The following is a 26,360-nucleotide window of genomic DNA, read 5'->3' as shown; positions in this document are numbered from 1 at the left end:
TTAGTACTAGAAAAGGTTTAGGGACCAATATGGTGTCCAAAATTGAATTTCGGAGACCAATAAAAATAATTTTAAATTTAAATTACTGAAATGGTGCTGTAAATCTAATGGACCACTTTGAGAATTTAGTCCAACAAAATAATTAAATCTATATAATATTTTTATTTAAAAATTAATTTATAAAATGTCAAGAGAGGTTTTTTAGAAGAATAATATTATACATCTAAATTTTTTGTTAATCAAATTTAATTAAATTAGTTTAACATAATAAAAATCAGTTATATTCAGTATTATTTCAAGTTTTATTATTTAATTTGATTAGATTTAATTCATAAAAAAATTTAAATATGTAGTATTATTTATTTCGAAGATATAAGAAAAAGAGAAAAAATAAAGAGGAAATAAAAAACCGGTAAAGTTAACAGAAATTTGAAGAATTTAAAAAAGGCAAAGCTTAGTGTGTAAAAATGGAGCTTTAGAGTTTCAGACGAAAGCGACGTATGCAAGAAATTGGAATGGTCTCAACGTCACGCTTCTTCCACACACACACCATACCTTTCTCTCTTTCTCTCTTTTCCACCCCCTGCTATCATCATAAAATAATAATTTTAATATTAATATTATGAATGAATGAATGAATAACAATGATAATAATCATAAATAATAATTGCTACCGAAAAGAAAAGATCAACTTGCTGACATGATTCTCCTCTTTGAATATGTGGGTAAAAGCAATAAAATAATAAAATTAAAATTGAAAGAATCATGATTTGTTTTTGTTTTTGTTTTTATTTGCAGGGTTAAACACGAAATTGTACTGTGTAACATCATTAATAGTTTAACAATAAAATAATAAAAATATTAAAGGTGCCATTTCCATTCATTCAATCCAAAAAAGTCAAAAAGTCCTCGGTATTTATCGTCAACTTGCCACTGGTTAGGGTTTGCACTCTGCACAGAGAGAGAGAGAGAGAGGGAGAGACAGCTTATTATTATTCCATCGTTTTTTTTTCTTCTTCTGGGTATGTGTAAAGTTCAAAAATTTTTTTCCTCTTCTTTTTGAGTTTCAATTTCTACCCACTGAGTTCGTGCAAAGATCGCTTTTTTGTTCTTACCCTTTTCAATACCAAGCATGGGGAGCTTCTCTTTTTCAAGCTTGTGTTGTTTAGCTTAGTTTTTAGGAGGTGGGCCTTCAATTTTAATTTTCAAAATTTAATTTTTTTTTCTCTTTTGTTTTCAAAGTTTTGTCCTTGTTTCAACTTTCAAGTGGATTGTACGGAGATGATGCTATGTTTTTTTATTTTACTATTTTTCCCCTTCAGAAGTCTTACTTTGTTGCTCATGTTATTCAACAATTTTGTTGACCTGTTCTGTTTTGATTGTTGTTGGAATTTTAGCTTGATCAGAGAAGCATGTTTAAGTTGTGGTTTTTTCTTGTTGAAGAATTTTTAGCTGAGTTAAAGCTTTTTCTTTTGTGGGATTTGACTAAAGTTGTGAGCTTTGTGAAATAGTTGAGGGGCATCCTTGGATTGCGGTTTTGTGCGGAGATAAGATGGTCTTTGAGCTGAGCATGGTTATTGATGGGTAGTAGAGCTAGAACAGTTAACGTTAGCAGCACTGGGGACAGTAACAACGTTGTCAACGGGATGCCAAGTTACGCTCCTCCACCTCCTATGCCTTCTTCTTCTAGTTCCATGTAAATCTTTCAGACCTTCCTTTCTCTTTTGTTTTCTGCTTAATGATAATTTCACTATTGATTGATTGCTCTGGTAATTGGTTTTGGTGTCAAAAGGTTCAATTTTGTGGTTTGATGGTGGCAATTATGCTATTCTGGTATAACTCTTGAATGAGTAGAAGAAATTGGTTATGTTCTGGGAGAACTGAGATGTCGAAATTAGGCCTTATGTGCAACGGTGCAGAGGAAAGCTTGGAGAATGAAGATGATCATAAGTTTCTTATATATTTGATTTTACTTTGTATTTTGCTGGGGATTCCTTAGTGGTGACAAATACACGCTTTCACTTCCTTAAATATTATATAATTGATCCTTACTGAAACAGAATATAACAATTTATTTCAATTCTTGAAACTATGCACTCTCCCTTGTGTGTGTGCACATGTGGTGCTGGCTTCAGCTTTGCTTAAATGATTGTTATGCTTTTTGGTTTTTAAATATTCTCTTGAATTTGATTTTAGACCTTGTTGTGTTCAATTTTGACTTTTCTTCTTGAGAGATGGAAACATGGATGCCATAATTAGTTTCTTGGCTTTCTGGACCTTGTGTAGATAATTGGATATGCATTAACTAGCTTGTTGTAACATTGTGATGATTTTGGTTTTGCAGGGGCATTGATGCAACTAATGTTCTTCCTTCTCGAATTTCTGAATTTGGAAACCTTGAACAGTCTCTAGGATTTCGGGTTGAGGATGCCATTAATCTTAGCAGAAGTATGTTGCTTGTGTTTTGAGTAACTTGAAACTCTTACTTCCATTGCTTATATTGTTATGCATGCCAATGTTGTGTTTTTGAGACAGGAATCATATCCTGTCGAATCACATTTGTATGACATGCCAAGGTGCTTGTTCTCTTATGCAGCACTTTGTTGTCAGTGCTTAATGCTTGTTTGTTAGGCTTCTGTACTAACTAGATTGTTATATACTGAGGAGCAATATTACTTTCAGTTGTTTTGTAAGATGTTGGTATGGTTCTTGGTGATTTTTGCTACCATCTATGCCTAACAATATACAATTTATATTAGAAACCAAATGAATATATTTTCTCCTATGGTTGTCTCAAATTCCAATATTGTTATAATTAACATAGGCATTCATTGATTTCTACTTTACTAATTCATAATAAAATCTATATGCTTTCATTTATCCTAAAGAAATATGTGTTTTCTCAAGTATGACATTGAAAGCAATGATGTAGGATTGTTGTTGGAATGAAATTACTAGAAATGAAAGCAAAATATTATGGTTTACTCACAGAAAACTCTTCTTTTGGGGGAGAACATAATGATAGAATTGCAAACTCTTTTGTTGGCTGTTGGCTGTTGGTACCTAATCAAACTTCTATTACCCTTTTTTGTTTTTGTCCCCCCCTTTCTTTAATCTTTCAGATCCATTGTTTAATCAACTTCAACTGAAATCAAATAGCCAAGCTCTAGGTGCTGATGTTCAATTTGGTGCTTTAAGTAAGGTAATTTCTTATTTTTACGCAGTTATGAGTTTCCAAGAATAAATATCAATCCAAAAGCACTGTGAATTGCTGCAATTGACATTCTTATCTTACATATAAGATGCAGTCAATTGCAAACTCGGATATAAACATATCTGCAGCAATTGCTGGCTCTCAAACGTTGTCATTACAAAAGGATTCGCAACCAAATCTGGCTTCGACATCTGCTGGTCATCGTGAGAACTGGGGAGAGTCCAACATGGCAGATGCAAGCCCTAGGACAGATACTTCAACAGATGATACAGAAGATAAAAATCAAATGGTAATTCTTTTGCTTTCATGATACAGTTTTTCTGCATCTGGAGTTTAACTAATTGAATTCCTTGTCAGTTATGATGTGACATTTAAGAATAATTTTTACTCTGTTCAACATATCAAAGACATGAAAGCATTCTTTTTCTTACTGTGAAATATGGTTCTGGTGTTTCTTTGCAGCCCGAAAGGGGTGAATCCAGTGAAAGATCAAAAGATAAAGCAGATCAAAAGGTTCTAACAATAACTTTCTTACATAGGTGGAGACTCACATATAATTGTCTTCATGTGAAGTTTATAGTTGAGAACTGCTAGATGTATTGATAAGTTTGACTAAATTCTCATCTAACGGTTCTCAACTATCAACTTCACACGAAAACAATTGTATGTGAGTTTTCATCTCTTACATAAGGTTTTGCTTTTTTAAGGAATACATGGTTTTGTTGCTATGTAGTGATTGGGTTATTGTGTATTCATTCAGACGTTACGGCGGCTTGCTCAAAATCGTGAGGCTGCCAGAAAAAGCCGGTTGAGGAAAAAGGTAGGTTCTTTTTGTATTTATCTTATGACCTTATAAAATGGTTCCTTCTGTTAAAACCTCTTTAATATAATGGCGAGTTGCTTATAACATCATTGTCCTATTATTTAGACCTGTTAAATTTGTCATATTTGACCTTGTTACATGCCACTTTTTCTTGTTTTTCTAATTCTTCTTTCCATTCATCAGGCATATGTGCAACAATTAGAGAGCAGTAGGCTGAAACTGACCCAACTTGAGCAGGAGCTGCAGCGGGCCCGCCAGCAGGTTTGGTTGTTTGCTTTATTTACCATCTCCTTTTCAAAATTTGATACTTGTGCCCCCTCCCCTTTGCCAACTATCATCGATAATGAAATTACAACATTACATAATACAATTTGGTCACTAATCTTTTGCAGGGAATATTTATTTCAAGCTCAGGAGATCAGACCCATTCAATGAGTGGAAATGGTATTTAAACTACTTTTGGAAATTGTATAGTTAAAACTTGTAGTAATTTTCTGACAATGTTCTGCTTTTTTTCTCTAATTGCTAATGTATGGCTTCACATTCAATTAAGAATTTAATGTCCTCAAATTAGCTTATATGTATAGCTTTTACTGGGAGAAGGCCTTTTTGATATTGTATCAAGCAATCGAGGCGGTAACAATTGCTTTGTGCGGTTTTGGCAAAAGCACTCTATTTGAGACTAAATTTTCTTATGCCAAAATTGTACTAAGCATAGTTAGAAGCAGAGCTTTGTTAAATTTGTGCAATGCATATGTTTTCTTTGTATATTTTCAGGAGCTTTTATTATGTGTTTCTAACCATAAGTCATATTTGTTAATCTTCTTGGTCTGTAGGTGCTATGGCTTTTGACGTAGAGTATGCACGATGGTTGGAAGAGCATAATAGGCAAACCAATGAGCTAAGGGCTGCAATAAATTCTCATGCTGGAGATATTGAACTTCGTACTATTGTCGACAATTTCATGACGCAATTTGATGACATCTTCAGGCTCAAAGGTATTGCTGCAAAAGCCGATGTTTTCCACATTCTTTCAGGGATGTGGAAAACTCCAGCTGAGAGGTGTTTCATGTGGATCGGAGGCTTTCGCTCATCCGAGCTTCTTAAAGTGAGGATTTCTCATATTGTGATACACTGTTGTTTAATGATTTTTCATTTTACCTGGTTTATAATATGCTGAAGTTTCCTTACCCAAAAAAAAAGAGATCAACGCTTGAAGTATACGTGTGGTAATACATTATTATGAATTATGATTTCTTGAATACTCGTACATGTCCAGCTAATATCATCTTAATTCTTAATGTATACATAAAAGTTTTTTCCCCAATGAACAAGCTAACGTTTGATGTTTAAACTTGGGTGGTTGTATGAGAAATTTCTTGCACTTATTTTTCTTCATTTTAGATTATGGACAGAAAGAGGTATAGTAAACCTTCTATGATCTGTTGTATTATTACTCTCTATTGTAAAAAATCTTTCTACAAATCTAATGGAAGATTAACAAACAGAACATGTTTAAAAGGGCCATTTTGGACATTATTGGAAATGTGGCAATTGTTACAACTCTGTTGTTACCATCTATCTATTATGCTTTCTGAAACTACTTTAACAATGTATGGTTCCACACCTATAACCTTCCTTACCCTGCAGGATATAAAATATGAAGTGAAAGAAAAACAATTAAAAATAGATAGAAACTATGTTCTTTAAAGTCATTGGTAGTTAAATTCAAGATCTGTAAGGAACTTCTCTGTTCTAGAAATGACAACTTGGTGACATATTTTAAACTTTATGCTGGCTAACCTTAAACTGGATTGACAATACTGCAGCTTCTTGTAAATCAACTGGAGCCATTAACCGAGCAACAATTGATGGGCATCTACAACTTGCAGCAGTCATCGCAGCAGGCCGAAGATGCATTGTCTCAGGGAATGGATGCATTGCAGCAATCACTTGCTGAGACATTGGCGAATGGTGCACCCAACCCATCAGGCTCTTCAGGAAATGTAGCAAACTATATGGGGCAAATGGCTATGGCTATGGGAAAGCTCGGTACTCTCGAAGGGTTTCTTCGCCAGGTAACTTCAATTATCCACCTGTTTTCCTGTCCACTTTCCATTTTTCTACTTCCAAATTTCCAAAGTAACGAGGCTAGAACTAAAGAATAGGTGAACATAGAATCTTCATGCCTGTATTGAGTGTATTCTCAATTTCCATTTTTAGTGAAAGAGAGACTATTTCCAGCTTGTATGCATGTGCATGTTGAGGTAAGTCATTTTGCAGTATGCACGCAGTATCTCACTTCGCAACCTCCTAATAGAAAACACGAGTTCATTGCATCGGTCGAAGGTGTTTCAAACGAGAGCCTATAGGTTAATAATGGGTCGCCTAGTGCCTGAGGTTAGATGTCTGTAGCTTTACCACCAAAGTGAAAAGGCTGTATCCGAGAATTAAACGCATGATTTTAGATCATTGGGCTAAAGCTCTCACCCTCTCTAGAAGTAAGTAATAGGCCTGCATGAAAACTAAAAATGAAAAACTGATCCAAAGTGTTAAACATGCCATGCAATGCCATAGACTTGTAACTTCTTTTTTCATGTTAACTAGGCTGATAATCTGCGGCAACAAACATTACAACAAATGCTTCGAATTTTGACAACTAGGCAATCAGCTAGAGCTCTCCTTGCGATTAGTGATTATTTCTCGCGGCTGCGAGCTCTAAGTTCTTTGTGGCTTGCCCGACCAAGGGAATGAAGTATTTCAAGCATTGGCTCACCTGCATTTCATGAAGTTGTTGTCTCTTCACAAAGGAGAATCTCTAGAATCTCTACTTGTGGTGTTGTACTTTAGATAATGTGATTTTTCTTCTCTCCACCTATAATCTCTCTCTCTCTCTCTCTCTCTCCACATAGTGATGGTGTGGTAGAACCCTTTCCCTTTAATGGTTTTCATGTGGCTTTGAAAATAGTCTCAATAATTTGATTAATAGGTGTTTGATAGATAGAATCTGAAGGGGGAAATGTAGAGTAGTATTGTGTATTTTAGGGTACAGCTTCTCATTGTATCTTCAGAAATTTAAGCTTATTTGAGGGGATACCCCTCTCTCCTTTATTTATTTTTCATTTTTCATTGTTTGTGGTTTGAACATATGCACATATAATCCTCTATGGACCTGTGTGCAGTGGTGGTGTATTTGTATATATACATATTTGTATGTCTAAATTATTGTTTTACTTGAAAGAATTTTTACTAAATAGTAACTCAATTTGTAGTCACATAGTTTATCTACTACCCTTGTTATAGTAACTCAATTTTCCATTTACCATAAATTTGGACTTCAACTTTGTTTTATGTAAATAATAAATATCCATGCCTATATAATTGTTGGTGGTCAAATGTCTAACAACTTCAAAATACAGGTGAATAACTCTGAGTCGATAGTTTAGTCAAATAGGTCAAATTATTTGATGGTTTTCAACTATTATTTTCACACGAATACTTTTCTATGAGTGGTCACTGAAAAAGTATTATAGAAATGGAACCTTGATATTTTTGCAAAGTGTGTGTTTTAGATTTAGAATATAGAATCTTAGCATATATTTGTTCATTCTAAATCAAGCAATGTAAAGCAACAAGCCATAAGGTATTCCAGATTCTCTCTAACATGGTTAGGTTTGTTAAAAGAGAATTGAGTCAAATCATTCAATTCCATCCTTCAATTAGTTAGATTCTGGTCACCAATATATGAGTGGAGGTGAGTTTTAAGTATCCACAAAATATATAACACCCATGAAAATTTAATAGAAAATACTACAATTTTGCATAAAAGAAAAATACATATCTTAACATTTAGTTAAACTATAATACTTGATTATCAAGTAGACTAGAGTGATACGCAAGCATTCATGTTTTGTTATTATTGTTGTTTATTAACATTGGTGCATTATCCACTAAATAATTCAATGTTTTTTCTTTTTTTTTTCCCGCTTATATAATACTCCAAAACATTTGGAATCTTGTAATGGGCAAGCCCATTAAATTTCCACCAGAAATCCCAAAAAAAATATATATCAAATGCTAATGTGCTCGAAAAAAGTAGGTATCGTTTTTTAAATTCTAAAATTTACCTTCTAAATCCTAAATTCTAACTTTTAAATATTAAATTTTAAATCTGAGCTATTAATATAAAATATAATAATATATATACACACACAAATGCACAAAAATGCATAAATAAAAATAAATAGACCACTTCTATAGTGTTTGATACTTGATATATATTTTTATTTAGTTTATATTATTTAAAATTAATTAAATTTTATACCTTTAAATTAAATATTAATTATTTAACCTTCTTTAATAATTGGAGACCAAATTTTTAGATAGCATATAGGAGAGGGCAATAAATAATAGAGTATAAAGGGTTAACGAGTCTTTTTCTATGTACACGAGTGAGTTCGAATCGTAATTTTCATTTCTCGTAAACGTTACATGCGTGGGAAGCGAATCATACGAATGTATGAGACAAAGTTTGGATTTCACTTCTGAAATCAGAATCAGATTTCCCCATCACCTGTGGGCTCTACACTTCCATGGCTGAATCATCTATGCATTCTCTACTATTATTTATCTAATATTTTTGTTATGAGTTTAATCTTGATGTATAATCCTGTAAAATATATTGTTAACTTTTTTTTCCCTTAAAATTAGAAATGAGACTCAAAATTACGATCTATATCATTTGGATTATAGTTTGTTGGTAACTAACTTGTTAGCTTTTAATATAAGATTTATGATATGAATTTATTTATTTTTATAGTTAATTAAAATAATAAAATCAGTTTTTTTCAGTTATTTCCTTATTAATAAAGGTAAAAATTCAGATGAAATTGACTTCACGTAAAGTTGATACTTAAGAGCTGTTGGATGAAAATTTAATCAAATTAGTTAAATTATTTAACGGCTCTGAAATATCAACTTCACCTGAGTTTTTACCATTAATAAAATCAAATTAAGGAATAAGTATCCGGAAAAAAAAATTTAATAGAAGATATTTTCCACAACTTAAATATCTAATGTCAAAAACTCAAAATCATTTTAAAAAAGAGTTATAATGAGAGGAAAAAAAAAAGCATCTGAAAAAAAAAAGAAGGGGACCAACAGACGCACTATGTTTGGGTTGAGAAGAATTGGATTCAAAATTTGTCCTGACATTGACACGTGTACGTCACGCTTCCCATATTTCATGTGCGCTTGTGACTCGCTTTCTCTCTTCCTCTTTTGCCCTTGTTTTGCTTCCTAATTACGTTTTTATTATAACATTGATTATGGATGTAAACAAGGAAGTATGGTCTGTTTTGGAATTTGACTCTGTACAGATATTTTATTTTAAATTTTTATATCAAATTTTATTTTCGTTATTCTTTCCATATATTTATATTCCATTGTTCAATTAAGTGATGTATAGTAAGTTTACATGATGTATTACATGTATGAAAAATATTATATTATAAAGTAATGTTTCATATTACACGTGTTGAATATGCCATGTGTTATACCGTGTACGTATAGTCGTGACATTTAACACATCAACTAAATTTTAATGGAGTCCAACAAAAATAATTAATGGTGGAATTAAATAAAATTATCATGACAGAATATTGGTACTAATAAAATTTTATCACCTAAATAAATTTTTGAACGATAAATAGGTGCTTTTTCTCCCCCATAAATAAAAGGTCATCATGTAAAAGTTAAAACCTCTATAATATTAAAAAAACTGTGGTTTTTCATATATAGCAAAAAAAAAAAAAGTAATCTTCAAACTGGCGAGGGGTCAAAACAGAAAAATGCAATGCTTCAAATAGGCGAGGGATCAATGCAATTTTAGTTGGGAAAATCTAACCCAATAAACAAGAGAAACCATCCTACATCAATGGAGTGTAGTACAAGTTGTTATGAGTTGGTCCATATTTTATAAGAACATAAATTCAATTTATTCTAATTACAGTAACATTTTTACGAGTGGAATATACTTATTTTATTTTAAAATAATGATTAATTTGAATAAATAATTTCATAACATATTGATAAGATCCGAAATTAAAAGAAAAAAATAAAAAATAAAATATTTTCAATTTAAAAAATAAAAATTTAATTTAATTAACAAATAATAGAGAAGGGAAATAAGATAACATTTCTTCGTTAATCTGCATATTCGCTTTGGCAGTCACCATCATGAAATACAGTATCTAAAAGGAAAGAAATAGAAAACAAAAGAAAATTACTAATAAATCCTTGTTAACTGTTAAGCTTAATGAGCTAAGTATGATTAACTCGGCTTCCCTCTGTTTCTGTGCTTGGGAAACTGTTATAATAACTGATAACAAGTGATTAGGTTAGGGATTGGATTAGAGTGGAGTGGTGGTGCTGCCATTGCCATTGCCATTGACGCTAGAGATCTGTGAGCTGCGTGTGATGGCCAGCACTACTCATATTCGAACCAAGAAGCTTTCTTCCGCCGCCGCCGCCGCGCTCCGCCCTCCTTCCGAAGTCGATGACCTCCTCACGCTCCTCCACGGTTCCGATCCAGTTCGCGTCGAGCTCACTCGCCTCGACAATGAGCTTCGAGGTCATTTTGCCTCCTTCTTCTTCTTACTCTCCAGTATTCGGTTCATGCACAATTCGATGCAAATGCCGGTTGAATTTCATGTTTCAACATTTCAACTTGACAGAATCATTTTTTTTTCTTCTGATATATGTTTTTTCCTTTCCCTTTGCATCTCTCAAATTATAGAGTTTTTTATGCACCCGACATAGAAATTATTACACGATTATAGTTCATTTTGAAGGGAGAAAAAAAGGTTAGCAAAATGACGAATATCAGGATAATTACGAAGTCAGAAATCATGAATAGTATTTTTCCCCTTTTTTTTTGTTTTAGATTATGTATGGATTATTTTATTCATGGCAATGGTCTCATTTTAAATTTTCAATCTGGTTTGAATAAATTTGTCAAAGTTTTAGTAATATTTTATATTGGTTTTTTAAAATTGAATTTGTGAAAATGGTCGTCTTACTGATTTGTTTGTTGTGTCATTTGCAGAGAAAGATAGAGAGTTGGGGGAGGCTCTCGCGGAAATCAAGTCCTTGAGGAATTCAGAGCGTCTTAGAGAAAAGGCCGTCGAAGAGGTACCTTCTTCGTCTCCTTCTCCCCATTCTCATGCTAGTAAATTCTCCAAATGGCATGCAATCGTAGTATTCTTTGTAATTTGAGGATTGTACTTGTTGCAAGTGGAGGATGATGAGCAGAGCAATTCTTTTATTCTTTTAAATTGCTAAGATTCATAGAGATACCTGCAGCTGCACAAAAATAGATTACATTAATAATCATTAATTTAATCTGTATCCAGAACATATGTTATAATTTTTTCATTTCAATTGATACCCGACTAGTGAATTAGTCTCATCAAGATACCTGTACAAAAGAAATTACAAGGTCCAATGTATTGGTATATATTATAATTTATTGTAGTTCTGAATTTTACTACAAGGAACCTAGGCACCCTGATGTGATTTTCATGATTTAGTATTTCATGGAAACAGTCAACTACTACACATTATTTTTGCAAAGCAAAAGAATGCATTATTATAAATATCCATTTTATTAGATTATCCAACTCCAAGTATAATTGCGGGGTAAGTTTCTGCGATGTGATATATGTATGTCATCCTTTATATTTAATTATTTCAGCTAACTGATGAGCTGAACAAAGCGGATGAAAAGCTAAAAGCAACTGAAGCTCTTCTGGAAAGTAAGGTATTACCATTATTTACAGTAGTTGCTGCCTTGTTAACGTTATTCCACTTCTCAATTGCCATTATTTCCAGTCACTATTGATGTATTCTGTTTGACAGAACCTTGAAATAAAAAAAATCAATGATGAGAAAAAGGGTGCATTGGCTGCACAATTTGCTGCAGAAGCAACACTTAGAAGGGTTCATGCTGCTCAAAAAGATGATGAAATGCCACCTATTGAAGCCATTATTGCACCTCTGGAGGCAGAGCTCAAACTTGCTAGGACCGAGGTACATTTTGCTGGGTAACTCGGAAATTTATTATTTTCATTCAATTGGATTGGGTGATAGTTTATTCTGTTATTCATTATCTTGTGGATATCTTGCTCCATAATCAGAATCAAGTTACTTACATGCACTTCTATTGTTTTGTAGGTGGCAAAGTTGCAGGATGACAACAGAGCACTGGACCGGCTAACCAAATCAAAGGAGGCTGCACTTCTTGAAGCTGAGAGAACTGTTCAGATTGCTTTGGCAAAAGCATCTCTGGTTGATGATTTGCAAAATAAAAACCAAGAGCTAATGAAACAGATTGAAATATGCCAGGTTCTTCATGCTTTTTCATTTATGTTTATGTTCGTCTGAAGGTAGATGGTTTATATAATCAATGAGTGGCTGTAAGGTTAGGCAGTAGCAACAGAGTAAGAACAGGAGATGTAAGAAGAGATCAAGAGAATTATAGAAGAGAGAGTGGATAAGAAACAGAGGCGCTGGATTGATGAATTAATTGAAGAACCAAATACTGAAAGGTAGAGAATAAGGTAGCCTTGGAGAGGCTACCACACTCCTAAGGTCCTTCCCACCCTAAATCTTTCCTTCCTCTAGTGATTCCCTTCACGCCTCTTATATACATTCTCAATCCTCTCTCCTATAACAGAATTCATCCCTCACTCACCTCTCCCCACTAATTTTTCCAGCTGTCCTATTTGTTACATCAGCTGATCCCACTCTATTTTCATCTTCAACTCTCTTTTCTTTCATTCTTCAACTGTAAATAAAAGGCAAAGGAGCTATTTACCACTGTCTTTTCTAACTAACTTAACTGCCTTTTTCCCCACATTCTTATTGTTTTCTTCACGTGGGTATTTAACATTTGCATGCAATGTTTAATGAAGTATTTTACTATTTCATGTTCTTATGTCAGGAGGAGAACAAAATACTGGACAAAATGCATAGGCAAAAGGTTGCGGAAGTTGAAAAGCTAACACAAACTGTTCGTGAGCTCGAAGAGGCTGTGTTGGCCGGTGGGGCTGCTGCTAATGCTGTCCGTGATTACCAGCGAAAAATGCTAGAGATGAATGTAATTATTGACACTCTTCATACTCATTCTCTACTGAATATAAGTTTTATGCGGAAGCTCTAATCTGCATATAAGTTCTAACCTTTTATATTTACGTAGGAGGAAAGGAAAGTATTGGAGCGGGAGGTAGCTCGTGCTAAAGTTACTGCAAACAGGGTTGCCACTGTAGTAGCAAATGAGTGGAAAGATGCTAATGACAAAGTGATGCCTGTAAAGCAGTGGCTAGAAGAAAGAAGATTTTTTCAGGCATGTAAAGTGTAAATTCTTCTGAAATTTCCTATTGCTTTGTCCTTTACTTATGTGGATGTTTTTTGGTAAAATACTCAAGTTGACTGATGTTTGCAGAACAAGTGTATGTGCAAGAAATGTATTAGTTTTACTATTACCATATGACACTACTCTTAGCTATCATTGTGGTTATATCATATGCATATGTGATGCCAAGTTCATATTATCACTAACTGCTATTGCTATAAAGACTAAAGAGGGTAAGTGAAATATTATTCGTGATCAAACATAGTAGGTATGGCAATTTGGGGTTTTCATATCATTAACTCAAGTGCGAGTACCAGGATGTATTCTTTATTCTATATATCCCCTTACCTTCTGACCTGCGTTGGCTGTGCACTCACTATTCATATAGGTTATTCTTTTTAATAAACTTTATTACTTTCCATTACGTTTTAGGGTGAAATGCAACAGCTACGTGACAAATTGGCTGTAGCTGAGCGTGCTGCAAAAGCAGAAGCACAAATGAAGGTTATATAGGTTCTACTAATTACTTACTCCAAACTCTTTATTTCTCTTTATTAGTCTCTTCATAACACATCAATTGATTCGCAGGATAAATATCAATTGCGCTTCAAAGTTTTGGAAGAAAGGATTAAAGCATCTAATGGTAATTCTAAAATTATATTAGATGGAAGAAATATTGTGAGTGGGCATTCGCGACGTCAGTCTTTCGGTGGTGGTGAGAGCCCCATGTTATCCTCCTCTAATGGACATCTATCCAGGAAAAACTTGAGTCCAAAGTTAGGGTCTCTAAGATCAAATAGTGCTAGTCTGTTAGTAAAGCATACAAAACATTCTTCTAGATCGTTTGATGGTGGCAGTAGATCTCTGGAGAGAGAGAGGCGAACTACAGATACAAATGAGGTAGATAACATGCGAACCAACACCAGTGATCAGACCATCACAAATGAGACAATTGCTACGCAGGAAGAGTGTGCAAATGGCATTCAGATTGAAAAAACTAAGGCAGAACATGAAGATTATGTTTCTGGAATGCTGTATGACATGCTGCAAAAGGAGGTTGTATCTCTCAGGAAAGCTTGTCATGAGAAAGATCAGTCTCTCAAAGACAAGGATGATGCAATTGAGGTCTCATATCTGCTTTCTTAAATAAGATTACTGATTCAACATTTTTATCTCCTAATTCATTTTGTTGTTTCACGGTTGTAAGATGTTGGCGAAGAAGGTTGATACATTGAACAAAGCTATGGAAGTCGAGGCCAAAAAAATGCGTCGGGAAGTAGCTTCCATGGAAAAGGAGGTGGCTGCTATGCGGGTTAGCAAGGAAAATGATCAAAGGACGCGGCGATCTAGTGCTCCTAGGGGCTCGGTACATAGTTTGCATTCAATTTCTGCCAGGTCAGTTTTCTATCTCTGATATGATAGTGTTTTCTTATTCTTGTGGTTATTCCCAGAAATTTAAGGTTTTTTGCTTACCATTGTTATAACTATGAACGGATAGGATAAGCTTTGCTGAGTTACAAGAACCCAGATGATTACCACTCATCATTGATGATCAATTAATCTGTTTAAATTATTATGAAATTGCAAGGAACCTGTAGTAATCTATGGATTTCTGACAACTTGTTGAATTTCTTATGAATGGTAGCAGCCTCCTCTGGTTACAAATGTATTACAGTACAATAGGTTATACCTGAGACAATTTGATACTGGAAACAGAGGGTCTTTGTGTCTAGTTTTTTGGTAAGGTGATAATAGAGAGGCTGACACTTAAAAGCATAATTTTCAGTTTATTGAAGCTTTGATTTATGAAGTACTGGATTTGGGATGTTGCCTTTATCAGAACATGCCCTAGGTCATTTTGGACATTGCCTTTCTGCTAGTGTTGCTTCATTTTTGCAATTCATTCACAACACTTTTCAATTTATGTTTCAGGAGTGCACGTAACTTCTAACCAAATCGATCTCGCTGTCATCATGATCCTGTGCAAGAATGACGAGACTAAAGGGGTTATCTATTTGAATTCTTACCCCCTGTGCTGAATAGAGTTGTTGATTTATCATTTTTTTTACCTTTTCCGTATTTCCTCTATTTAAGCTTTTTGGCTGTCTCGGGGGTAGTGTGTAAAGAAGGGACCTTGCATTGTGTTTTTCAGGGAAACCATTACCTTGTATATTTCTTTGTATACTGTTATTAGAAAGGAAATTTAGAATTTATGGTTCAACTTGATGTATGGAAGTATCTGAACATGGCTTCTTGCCTTCCTCAAAGTTAATTCATATTGCTTCGAGTGTCATTTGGACTCCAAAAATGAAATGGTTCCGTCCAAAAATTTGATTGAAGTTTTGCTTATTATAGCCAGCCACATTATCAAAATAACTGCTCACTAAACTCTTCTAAGGGAGTGGTATTGTTGATTGTTGAAAATTGTTCTAGGAGTTTAAATAAAGGGTGTGATTAAAATGGAAATTGTTCTTAATAAGTGGAAATAAGAATAGTATTCGGTTAAAATTTTCAGAAGTTAATGAATATAAATGTTGAATAAAATAACACTTATTTTCATTGACATTAAATGAAATTATAAAATTAGATTTTTGGGTCTGGAGTTCCTAATATAAGTACCTTAATTAAGATAAGGAGTAAAACGCAACCTTATTTTCACTTTAAGGGAAAAAACGGTGCTCATGTTTTGTGGAGGGAAAAACATCAAACAGGTGACATGCGCTAAAATAAAATGTAGGGTTTATATTTTATAAGCTTTATAGAGGGAAAAAAATAATAAATAAAGATTGAAGATAGAAAGAGTGAGAGGAGGGAAAAACAACATCCTTGGTCCAAACTCCAAAAATTGTTTATGACGCACAGAACGCAACAGAGTCACTGTGACTGTGAGTGATGGCGCTTCTTCTCTTTGTTCTGCGCCCAGCTCCTCCTCCTCCTCCTCGTACTCTTCGTTTCTTCATGGCTTCCTCTCGCTTATTCTCCGCATATTCTCCTCACTTCCATCCACTTCCCCATTCTTCTGCTACTCTCTCTTCGTCTTTCTCTCTTTCCACCTCTCACTCTTCACTCTTCAAACCCAGGTACCCCTTTTTCTGTTTCTTTACCTGTTTTTGCATATCAATTAACTTGGTACCCCAATTTGTTGCTAATGGTAAAAAAATCGGAGTTTTTTTTTTTTGTTGGGAAAAAACAACCCAACAAACGCTTTCTAAATGCCCTTTTCTTCTGCTTTGTTTTGCTGAATATTTAAACCATGAGGGGTTGGTTCGTTTTGCGTTTTAACACTGTAACATTAAGTAATGAGAGATTTTGTGGTTTTAATAGGGTGAGTTTGCAGCTGGGAAAGTTGCCTAGTTTCCGTTTGGTGCAAAATGGTGTCACACCAAGGGCGTATATGTCTTCACTCTCAGCAGCTGAAACTTCTCAGAAGAGCGAAAGTTCAAAAGCTTATGGTTCTGATCAAATTCAGGTATTTCTTTAGTTAGTTCATATCTGGATTAATAATGCAATTTAATGAAACTAGTTAACTGCATATTGGAAGTGATATGTGCTATTATTGTGTTGAAAAGAAAATTGAGTGCCTGTATTTCTTGTCACTTATTGTGGGTTGCTTCACCAAATATGCTTTGGAAGTGGCACAGGCTTAATATAGTTGTAACTTTCATAGGTACTTGAAGGCTTGGATCCTGTTAGGAAAAGACCTGGAATGTATATTGGAAGCACTGGCCCGCGTGGGCTGCACCATTTGGTATCGTCTTTGTACTTTCATATTTGTAGCAGTTTTGATAGTTTTGTGGTGTATTTTATCTGACTGAACCAGAGTGCATCTTAGGTTTATGAAATTTTGGATAATGCTGTTGACGAGGCTCAAGCTGGATTTGCTTCCAAGATTGATGTTGTTTTACAATCGGATGGTTCTGTAAGCATAACTGACGATGGTCGTGGGGTACGCTTTGTTTCTAATTTTTCTCATTGCTCTGTATGACAGTATATCTTAACCTTATGTGCTCACAAGGCTCTTTAACCATGATAGTAGGCATTGTTAATTTGAAGTCTGAAACTTGTCCAGTTGTCCTTTTAGATGTATAATTTGGACTCATAAATCTTAGTTGTACATAGTATACTGATTTTGCTTTCTATATTAATCAAGAACTATGCTATGATATTGTGCATATGGAATTACTAAAATTTGCAGTACATCTTTTTCAATGTTTTTAGCTCTTGAAGCTTCTACTGTAATAAGTAATTCCATTTTGAAAAGTTAAATCTGACTTTTGAGCTATTTTAGCTACTTTTACTATCTGTTGGGTGATTTTGAGCTTTTAACTATACATACTAATTTCACTTGTGGAATGCAGATTCCTACCGACTTACATCCAGTTACAAAAAAATCGGCTTTGGAGACAGTGTTGACGGTATTGTTCCATATGCTTGAATATTAAGTTTGCAATGCATATGACTATTCTTTGAACATGTCCACAGGGTCTAGGCTACATGCTTCTTTTGATACAATGCATTTAAATTCCAATTAGCCGACCCCACTTAGTGGGACAAGGCTTTGTTGCTGCTGTTGCTGCTGCATTTAAATTCCAATTGAGTTTGTTATGTTATTGTATCAAAGAATTGATTTCCAGTACTCCAATTGAAGTTCGAACTTTAGTTGAGTAATTGGAGTTGATTTCTGCTTGGTACAGTTCTCATATTTTAAACATATTGTCCAATTGCTCAAGGGAAGGAATTAAACTTTTGCCTTTTTAACGCCATTGGCACATCAAGCTATTTCCCTATCCTGATTATCTGTTTTGTTTACTGTATAACATACATGAGATGCGAATCTGATCGTTATATAGCATATTTTGATAATAGACTTGTTCATTTTTCTAGATATGTATTATGAACAGACTTCATCACTGTATAGTTCCGTAAAGATAAAGTTCAGAGGTTTTGAAATTTGCGCCTTATGCCGTCTAGCAGTTTCAGCTATCCTTTGCAGTACATTTTAACATGTTATAATTGATCTTTTTGCTTATTTTCAATTTGACACAATTATATACTGTCTTATAAACTTATCAGGTCTTGCATGCTGGTGGAAAATTTGGCGGGGCCAACAGTGGGTACTCTGTTTCAGGAGGTTTACATGGTGTTGGTTTATCCGTTGTCAATGCCTTGTCTGAGGTATGTTTCCTTTAGCAGTTTTACCTAAAAAAAAAATTAAAAAAATTCCAGTTCAATCTTCTGTTGAGATTTGCGTGGAGATTTGAGATGCATAATTTTATGAATCACATTTGCACTCACTTTGGAACATCCTTATTTGTCCATGCGTTTTGACCTAGATGTAGATATTAACAAATAATACCATCGCTGTAATATTTTTTGTTTTGAGTCAGAGGTTACTAGCTGATATATCTAACAATCTTGTTTGATATCTACTTTCACAGGCGTTAGAGGTAACAGTTTGGCGTGATGGATTAGAATACAAGCAAAAGTATTCTCGTGGAAAGCCAATAACAACTCTGACATGCCTTGTGCTTTCAGATGAAAAGAAAGATCGTCAGGGAACATCTATAAGATTTTGGCCTGACAAAGAAGGTTCATATAATCTTATATGTTAATTCATTTGTAGGTTGTGTTTTGTCTATTAACTCTGAAGTTTAAGACTTCAAAAGTCTTGTGTATGCTTCACTTTAATGCAAACTTTTCTATGCAGTATTCACCACTGCTATTCAGTTTGACTACAACACAATAGCTGGGCGCATTAGGGAGTTGGCCTTCCTCAACCCAAAGGTGAAATTATTGATTTAAATCATTTTTATTTGAGGTTTCTCTTTTAACATTCACCTATATTTTTTATGTGGTTAGGTCTTAATTTTATTGCTTTTCATTATAACATATAGTGATTTAGTGAAGCACTTCATAAACATGCAAGATTTCTTCAACTCTGCATCTTACTATCTCTTTTTCTTGATCTTTTTCAGCTTACTATCACACTTCAGAAAGAAGATGATGATCCAGAAAAGATCCAATATAATGAATATTTCTTTGCTGGAGGTTTGGTTGAATATGTGAAATGGCTTAACACTGATAAGGTCTTATATTGTTTACTTTATTTTGTACTGTGTGGTTATTGTCCATTTTGAACTGTTTCATTTACTTTCTTAGCTGTTGTTGCTTTCTTTTCTACTTTGGTTAGATGTCTTCATTGCTATTGAAGTGATTATTGACTAATGACCTGTTCCAGAAAGCTCTTCACGATGTTCTGAGTTTTAGCAAACAAACAGATGGAATCAGTATTGATATAGCTTTTCAATGGTAAGCCCCCAATTGTTCTCACTTCTTACGATTTTTGTTGCCTAGATATGTTCCATAAATTGTGTCATGATTCAATTTTTTTATTTCAGTATTACTTTTTATCAATATGCTGGATTTATTTTCTTCAATAGGTGTGAAGATGCATATTCAGACACTATATTGGGATATGCAAATAGTATACGCACTATTGATGGTGGCACCCATATCGATGGTATGAAGGCTTCTTTAACTAGAACACTTAATAGTCTTGGAAAGAAATCAAAAGTTATCAAGGTATTTCTCAAGTATTTTTTTCACCCACTTCTTTCCCTTGATGTTATGCTTATTCACTCTCCTGAAATATGAGATTCCTTGCATATCTTATTGTGATTTTATCTGATGGAATCCTGTTGTATTTATGAATTACAGTATATAGTGCCAGAATCTATGTCATTGTGCTTTGTTTAAGGTTGCTTTTGATGGTTCGTCGTGTTTGATGTGACAAAGTGTTTACCTGTCTTACCAGGATAAGGACATTACTTTAAGTGGTGAGCATGTGAGAGAGGGTCTAACATGTGTTGTCTCAGTGAAGGTCCCAAATCCAGAGTTTGAAGGACAAACGAAGGTACTTTGTATTACTTTAGTGGAATGCATAGTTGTGACTTTGGGTTACTTTTGAATATTGAAGTTTTTCCTGTCCTCATTTGAGTTCTTTCTTACTGTTCTCTTTGTTATTAAAGACAAGATTGGGAAATCCTGAGGTGCGGAAAGTGGTTGATCAAGCTATGCAAGAGTATCTCTCGGAGCATTTGGAGTTGCATCCAGATGTTCTTGATTCCATACTTTCTAAAGCTGTTAATGCTTTCAAGGTAGCAATCTCTTTTGTAAACTTGTTAGTCTGATTATTTTGCTCTATATATAAAAGAAAAGTTTAGATTTCTTTATATCATTGTTTTACATATTTTAACCAGAAAACTTTTGCTATGATGAATTTATCGATTAATTAGGCAGCTCTTGCAGCAAAAAGAGCTAGAGAATTGGTGAGACAGAAGAGTGTATTAAGATCTTCATCTCTTCCTGGAAAGCTTGCTGATTGTTCATCCACAAATCCTGAAGAATGTGGTATGCATGCTTCCATTTTGCAGAATATATTATGCTTCATAAAGATCTATTTGAATTTTGAAAGATTGTTCTGTTTGGTTCTGACCTAGTTCAATGATAAGAATTAAGAAATATCTCCATGCTCTAAACCTTTTAGAATTTGGCATTATCTATACATTATATCAGTTGAATATATATATATGTAATTGCTTTTTATCTCTACAAATGATCTTGAAAATTTATTTGGTTATGTACACATTTTTTACATAGTATACATAATCAATTGAATACAGAGAGAAAAAATAGATAAATTTGTAAAAGCATCTTCTAGCCAATAAATATCATCAACCGGCATTTTTATCCCTCATAGTTAACTTTTTCCTTTTAAAAATGAACGGAAATTCATCTTAGAATTTATCCTACAAGAGCCTATCAATCACTACTGTTATTATTGTTGTTGTTGTGAATTCGGTCTTATTTCCAATTAATATCAAAATGTATCGAATATGATAATTTTTCTGTGCTTGTTTCCATGTATTGCAGAAATATTCATAGTTGAAGGTGATTCAGCTGGAGGAAGTGCTAAGCAAGGGCGTGACAGGCGATTCCAGGTATATAATTTTTTTAAGAAAGCCTTCAAAACTATAACTTCTTGATATGCAAAACATTTTTCAACCTTGTTTAGTTAGGAATCCTTGAAAGTTTGAAATAATAAAGATGAACTCTTTTTTGAAGGCACGAGATCGGCTTTGTTATATCTGTAACATGCTCCTAAACACAACAGTTGTTTTAACTTAGAACATTAAAAATGCATAGGCCAACTATATGAGCTGAAATTAAACTGAGTTGAATTCTTTGTTTACTGACATGTGTAAGCAGTTGTTTTGTTATATATATATAGGTGCTACATTTATAGAAACTTTTTTGTTCCTTCAAAATTTTGGTAGCTGTTTAAGTGTATATCCATCAAATTGTATTTGGTGCAGGCCATTCTACCTCTAAGAGGTAAGATTCTGAATATTGAAAGGAGGGATGAAGCTGCAATGTACAAAAATGAAGAGATCCAAAATCTAATTCTCGGTCTTGGCCTTGGAGTGAAGGTTAAAACTTTTCCTGTTTCATTCATTCATTGTTAATGAAGGAGTTAAAGAAAATAAGTAAAGGAGAGAAGAACAAATGCTCTGAAAAATAAAGTAACAGATCTTTTTCAAGTATAACAGCTACATAAATTCACTAATTAGGTGACATACCAATTCACAATTCATCTGTGTATCAGAACGCGATAAGTAGATTTTCCATATAAAATATTTTAACTAAGGTGTAACATGTACTGCGTACGTGTGCCTGTTCCCGTACCGGAACGTATTGCATTTCATGTAAATGCGGTATAAAATTGTCAGTTTCATGGAGGCTTTTCAATAATTAACTTGAACCTGCCCCAATTATGACATTTTGTTTCTTTTATCCAAAAAGTGAAAACACCAGAAAGTGCTAGCTATTTGTAATTAGAATCTTGTAAGATTAATTTTGAGCAAACACCTTAAAGTTTAAATCATAAATTGTGAAGACAGTCTTCAAATAGTTGGAAGGCCACTATTATAAAACTAAATAACAATAGATATTAAGTGTGAAAAGATTTTTGAAACAGGAAATCGAAGACAGATATAAAGGTATATTAGAATTAGGCAAGGCCACAACTGCTTTGGATATCAATGTCTAAGTTAAGAAGGGAACCAAAAGTAATTGCGAACCATCTGATAGAAAGTCAAATCTCTAATGAATTCAACACTGAATTGGAAAAGTAAATGAATCAAAACAAATAAATTCCACATTGATTGAAATGTTAATAAAAACTAGTAAATCAGAATGAAAATGGTTGTTCATTTGCACCTGAATCATCAACCATTATACATAATTTAACTAAACTTATGTTTTTGTTGGTTCAGGGAGAAGATTTCAAGATGGAAGCACTCCGATATCATAAGATTATTATTTTGACCGATGCTGATGTAGATGGTGCTCACATTCGAACGCTGCTACTAACATTTTTCTTTAGATATCAGGTAAATATGTAGGGAATGGCCTGCGAAATCTACTTCACTGCAGAAAAATAAAACCCATCTCACTTGAGAATAAAAAAGTAAATAAACTTATCAAATTTGATTCATTGTTTCTTTATTGCAGAGAGCTTTGTTTGATGAAGGGTGTATATATGTTGGTGTCCCACCACTGTATAAGGTGTGCCTAGAATTTTGCTTCATGTAATGCCTTCCCTGTCTCTATCAGATACAATCAAGCTAACTTTCAACTATCTCTACTGAAATAAACAGGTTGTAAGGGGAAAACAAGTAAACTACTGCTATGATGATGCAGACCTTAAAAAACTTCGAAAGTCATTTCCTCCAAATGCATCATACACCATTCAAAGGTTCAAAGGTATGATGAAATGTTATGTTGATTTCATGCTTCTTGCATATTACAACTGTTTGTAAGCTTGTATAGCAACTGAAAAGAATTAAGAGAATAAATTTATTATGTATTATTTGAAGAATTGCACGGTATAAAAAACTCAGTTTCTTGAAGCTTATGCAATCTATTTGTTGAACTTGATATGACTTGGATGTTTCAACAATGAAGTTCCAACCTTTCTGCAGGAATAAATTGTTTTATGATATTTTTTGAGGTAATATACATTTTTTTACGTGTTTATAAATCCAGGGTTGGGAGAGATGATGCCTTTGCAATTATGGGAGACAACCATGGATCCAGAACGCAGGCTATTGAAGCGATTAACGGTTGAGGACGCAGCTGAAGCGAACATTGTTTTTTCATCTCTTATGGGTACTCGGGTAATGTCACTAATATGCCCTGTTGCCATGACCTCCAATCTTAAAATTGCTTGAATGATTTGCTTGCTTGACTACTCTTAGATTTTATTTACTATTTCATATGGATATCTCATGTATTGTTTGGATTCCACCTTTTAAATCAGTAGAGAGATCACAGATCACAAGGAACAAAGTCATGTAAAAGTTTAAGAGAATCAGTTTCCATAGTTGAATCACCAATAAACTTCTATTATTGTAATCTTTCTTTCTTGATTTTCTTTTTAATAGGTGGATGTTCGGAAGGATCTGATAAGAAATTCCGCAAACACGATTGATCTTGATCAGCTAGATATTTGATGGTGCAACTTATTGTGAAGCTGAATGTTTTCCTTAGTAACCATAACACAGATATTTTCATATATGCCATGGAATGCAGAGAAGCAAGGCCCCCATTTTTGTTGATGTCATTTGGTTATGAAAGAACCACTGTTGTGCACAAGGGGAATGGTCATTTGTAATGGAGGAATTTGATTTATACCAAAATGACTTCTCTTTTTTTCATTTTTTTTTAACATTGGAATGTAAATTTTCATTTTGTTTAAATGTTTTCAGGTTTTCTATCTTACAACAACCTGTAAACTTTAGAAGCTGTAGGCTAAAGATGCTACATGCAGATTGCAGATAACAGTGATGTTGTATACAAGACATGCATTGTTTTCTGTGGCAACTATTTCCTGTTTTTCTGATTACTTTAGGGCTGGTAATGGGTAGGATAGGATAGGGTTTGGATTTTGGATTTTACTCTAATTCTATTCGCGAAACCCTGCTCGTGAGTTTGAGAATTTTTTAATCCTAATCTTATTCGCACTCTAAAATTCTAAATCCTATCTTGCTTGATTTTATTCGCAGAAAAATAAAAATTTATAAAATTCAATCATTTTAAATTTCATATATATTAATAAAATAGAAAATAAAAAACTAAGTTCAAATTAAAATTAAAAACAATAAAATTTTAAAGAAATCCAACATAAAATTATAAATAATATGATCATCAACTAACTTAGTGGTTATTTCAAGTTTTCGTAAGAGAAAGATTGAATAAGAATATTATTCGGTAGTTATTTCAAGTTTTTATAAGAGAAAGATTGTGAGTTCAACGTTCATTTTCTTCACTACATACATAATTTATATTATATGAACTCATATCCTACTCGTAGTTGGTTAGGTAAACAACCTTACCCGGATTAGTTTGGGTTAGATATCTACAGGTAAAATATATATTGCCAGCTTTATAAATAGTAAACTATTAAAATAATACTTGAAAGTTTATAATAGTAAACTATTAAAATAATACTTGAAAGTTTATATTGTTAACAAAAATAATTTTAAAAGATACTAATGATAAATAATTTTTTAAAATATTTTAAAAATAACAAAAATAATCAAATATTAAATATATATTCTCAAAAATAAACTAGTTGTTTGCTAAATATAAAAATTGCTTATTACTTATAAAATAATTATTTTTTTAATTATTTTTACTCTAAAGAATGCAAAGAAGCATGTTCATCTGATGGCAAAAGAAGTCCATCCAACATGAAAGTTAAGTCTATTTTGATTGGTATGTATGTATATATCAATTATTCTTTTGAATTCAGTTTTGAACAATGTTGCATATTTAAAAGAAATTAAGTTGTAGAAATATCACATTTTCATATAAGATGACAGATAAATGTATGATATATTAAAAGGACAGTCCAATGTACAAGCATTTCTTGTTATACAGATTTGATATTTATGAACTTAATTACAAAAATAATTTGATTATATGTGTTTTTTATTTTTTTATCATTTATCTTATTAACAATGGTAATGACATAAATAATAAAAAATGCTTAAGAGAAAAATTCGAATCCAGCGGCAATTCCATTAAGAGGATTGAAATTCCATTCTTACCCATTGAACGTGGCAAGTGCCCCTCACCTCGATGAGTAGTGCAGTGCTGTGACTTATGAGTTATGATACTTTTGATGAGAAACCAAAGCATTTGTGTGTCCAAAATCAAAAGCAAAACAAAAAAAACACTTGGAACTGCTTCTTTGTTTCGACTTGCCAGTTGCCACCGCAATCTGCTTCATTTGTACTACCGTTCCGACAAGAGGACTCATCACCAACGAAGCTTTCATGGTGGACCCCACGCAAGTTCAACACCATTCCAATGGTTTTCTATTTTTCCGTTGCCAGGTAAATCAAAATGTGCAATCCCTCCTCTAAAAATTTAGCCCCAACGATAATATCTTTTTAGCCCCTTTTCTATCTCTAAAATAAACGTCTATTTGTTTTTTCTGTTCTTTTTCAAAATTATAAAAAAAAATTCTCGAGTGAAGAAATCATTTTGCAAATTTGTTGTAATGAGAAAAAATATTTTGTGTGGTCTGTCAGACAACCGTGTGACCACCCCACCGCAGTTGATACGGTGAGAACGATCCTCCACTGCCACAGATGGAAACCTCCAAGGAGGACTCGATCTGGACCATTAATCACGCTCTGATCACACGGTCATGATTCATCAACCAGACTGCGGTTCCTGTCTCCTTAGAACTCAAGGATACAGTTGTACGAGCCTATAGAACAGATCCTGTTCAAGTAAGGTCGTGTCCTTTCTTTCACTCGTTGATTATATGAACGGTCGTG

At 33.5% G+C, this 26,360-nt stretch overlaps 3 protein-coding genes and 1 non-coding gene across 6 annotated transcripts; 3 read left to right on the top strand and 1 right to left on the bottom strand.

Moving 5' to 3' along the window:
* Positions 1 to 876: 876 nt before the first annotated feature.
* On the top strand, positions 877 to 7,312 carry LOC107492695 (transcription factor TGA2.3). Of its 3 annotated transcripts, none has more exons than XM_052262844.1 (12): positions 877 to 1,022; positions 1,512 to 1,696; positions 2,345 to 2,448; positions 3,123 to 3,202; positions 3,303 to 3,503; positions 3,677 to 3,727; positions 3,975 to 4,034; positions 4,221 to 4,298; positions 4,430 to 4,481; positions 4,874 to 5,145; positions 5,867 to 6,115; positions 6,645 to 7,312. In XM_052262844.1, the coding sequence occupies exons 2-12, from the start codon at positions 1,581 to 1,583 to the stop codon at positions 6,789 to 6,791; spliced, it is 1,410 nt and encodes a 469-aa protein (XP_052118804.1). In that variant the 5' UTR covers positions 877 to 1,022; positions 1,512 to 1,580; the 3' UTR covers positions 6,792 to 7,312. The 3 variants fall into 3 exon arrangements, with proteins under 3 accessions (XP_052118804.1, XP_015969233.1, XP_015969235.1); XM_016113747.3 differs by having other exon boundaries at positions 901 to 1,184; XM_016113749.3 differs by having other exon boundaries at positions 903 to 1,184; positions 3,309 to 3,503.
* Positions 7,313 to 10,429: 3,117 nt separating this feature from the next.
* Positions 10,430 to 15,753, top strand: LOC107492696 (microtubule-associated protein 70-1). The gene is made up of 11 exons (XM_016113750.3): positions 10,430 to 10,668; positions 11,143 to 11,228; positions 11,791 to 11,856; positions 11,955 to 12,125; positions 12,270 to 12,440; positions 13,039 to 13,194; positions 13,294 to 13,440; positions 13,882 to 13,953; positions 14,038 to 14,574; positions 14,657 to 14,844; positions 15,382 to 15,753. Exons 1-11 carry the CDS (start codon positions 10,515 to 10,517, stop codon positions 15,398 to 15,400), a joined length of 1,767 nt encoding a protein of 588 aa, XP_015969236.1. The 5' UTR covers positions 10,430 to 10,514; the 3' UTR covers positions 15,401 to 15,753.
* A 483-nt stretch (positions 15,754 to 16,236) lies between these two features.
* On the top strand, positions 16,237 to 24,393 carry LOC107492698 (DNA gyrase subunit B, chloroplastic/mitochondrial). Its single transcript, XM_016113752.3, has 21 exons — positions 16,237 to 16,529; positions 16,774 to 16,918; positions 17,117 to 17,197; positions 17,282 to 17,395; positions 17,808 to 17,864; positions 18,523 to 18,624; positions 18,888 to 19,038; positions 19,157 to 19,233; positions 19,425 to 19,535; positions 19,688 to 19,758; positions 19,890 to 20,031; positions 20,264 to 20,362; positions 20,478 to 20,606; positions 20,745 to 20,859; positions 21,382 to 21,449; positions 21,825 to 21,938; positions 22,785 to 22,901; positions 23,023 to 23,076; positions 23,169 to 23,274; positions 23,557 to 23,687; positions 23,955 to 24,393. The coding sequence occupies exons 1-21, from the start codon at positions 16,342 to 16,344 to the stop codon at positions 24,021 to 24,023; spliced, it is 2,241 nt and encodes a 746-aa protein (XP_015969238.1). The 5' UTR covers positions 16,237 to 16,341; the 3' UTR covers positions 24,024 to 24,393.
* A 1,705-nt stretch (positions 24,394 to 26,098) lies between these two features.
* On the bottom strand, positions 26,099 to 26,322 carry LOC127739997 (small nucleolar RNA U3). Its single transcript, XR_008000737.1, has one exon. It is a non-coding gene; the product is annotated as a small nucleolar RNA U3 (small nucleolar RNA).
* Between the last annotated feature and the right edge of the window lie 38 nt (positions 26,323 to 26,360).

The sequence above is a fragment of the Arachis duranensis genome, chromosome 6, assembly GCF_000817695.3.
Source record: "Arachis duranensis cultivar V14167 chromosome 6, aradu.V14167.gnm2.J7QH, whole genome shotgun sequence".
Lineage (NCBI taxonomy): Eukaryota > Viridiplantae > Streptophyta > Magnoliopsida > Fabales > Fabaceae > Arachis > Arachis duranensis.
The sequence above is the reverse complement of the archived record's forward strand: the minus strand, read 5'-3'. Positions and strand labels throughout refer to the sequence as shown.

Excerpts from the sequence above, each read along its gene's own strand:
- LOC107492698 (XM_016113752.3), top strand. The coding sequence starts at position 16,342 with ATGGCGCTTCTTCTCTTTGTTCTGCGCCCAGCTCCTCCTCCTCCTCCT. Across the intron at positions 19,234-19,424 it reads TGGCCTTCCTCAACCCAAAG|CTTACTATCACACTTCAGAA; the intron begins GTGAAATTATTG and ends GATCTTTTTCAG. Across the intron at positions 23,688-23,954 it reads CATCTCTTATGGGTACTCGG|GTGGATGTTCGGAAGGATCT; the intron begins GTAATGTCACTA and ends TCTTTTTAATAG.
- LOC107492695 (XM_052262844.1), top strand. The coding sequence starts at position 1,581 with ATGGGTAGTAGAGCTAGAACAGTTAACGTTAGCAGCACTGGGGACAGT. Across the intron at positions 1,697-2,344 it reads CCTTCTTCTTCTAGTTCCAT|GGGCATTGATGCAACTAATG; the intron begins GTAAATCTTTCA and ends TTGGTTTTGCAG. Across the intron at positions 6,116-6,644 it reads TCGAAGGGTTTCTTCGCCAG|GCTGATAATCTGCGGCAACA; the intron begins GTAACTTCAATT and ends CATGTTAACTAG.
- LOC107492696 (XM_016113750.3), top strand. The coding sequence starts at position 10,515 with ATGGCCAGCACTACTCATATTCGAACCAAGAAGCTTTCTTCCGCCGCC. Across the intron at positions 11,229-11,790 it reads GAGAAAAGGCCGTCGAAGAG|CTAACTGATGAGCTGAACAA; the intron begins GTACCTTCTTCG and ends TAATTATTTCAG. Across the intron at positions 13,441-13,881 it reads AAGAAAGAAGATTTTTTCAG|GGTGAAATGCAACAGCTACG; the intron begins GCATGTAAAGTG and ends ATTACGTTTTAG.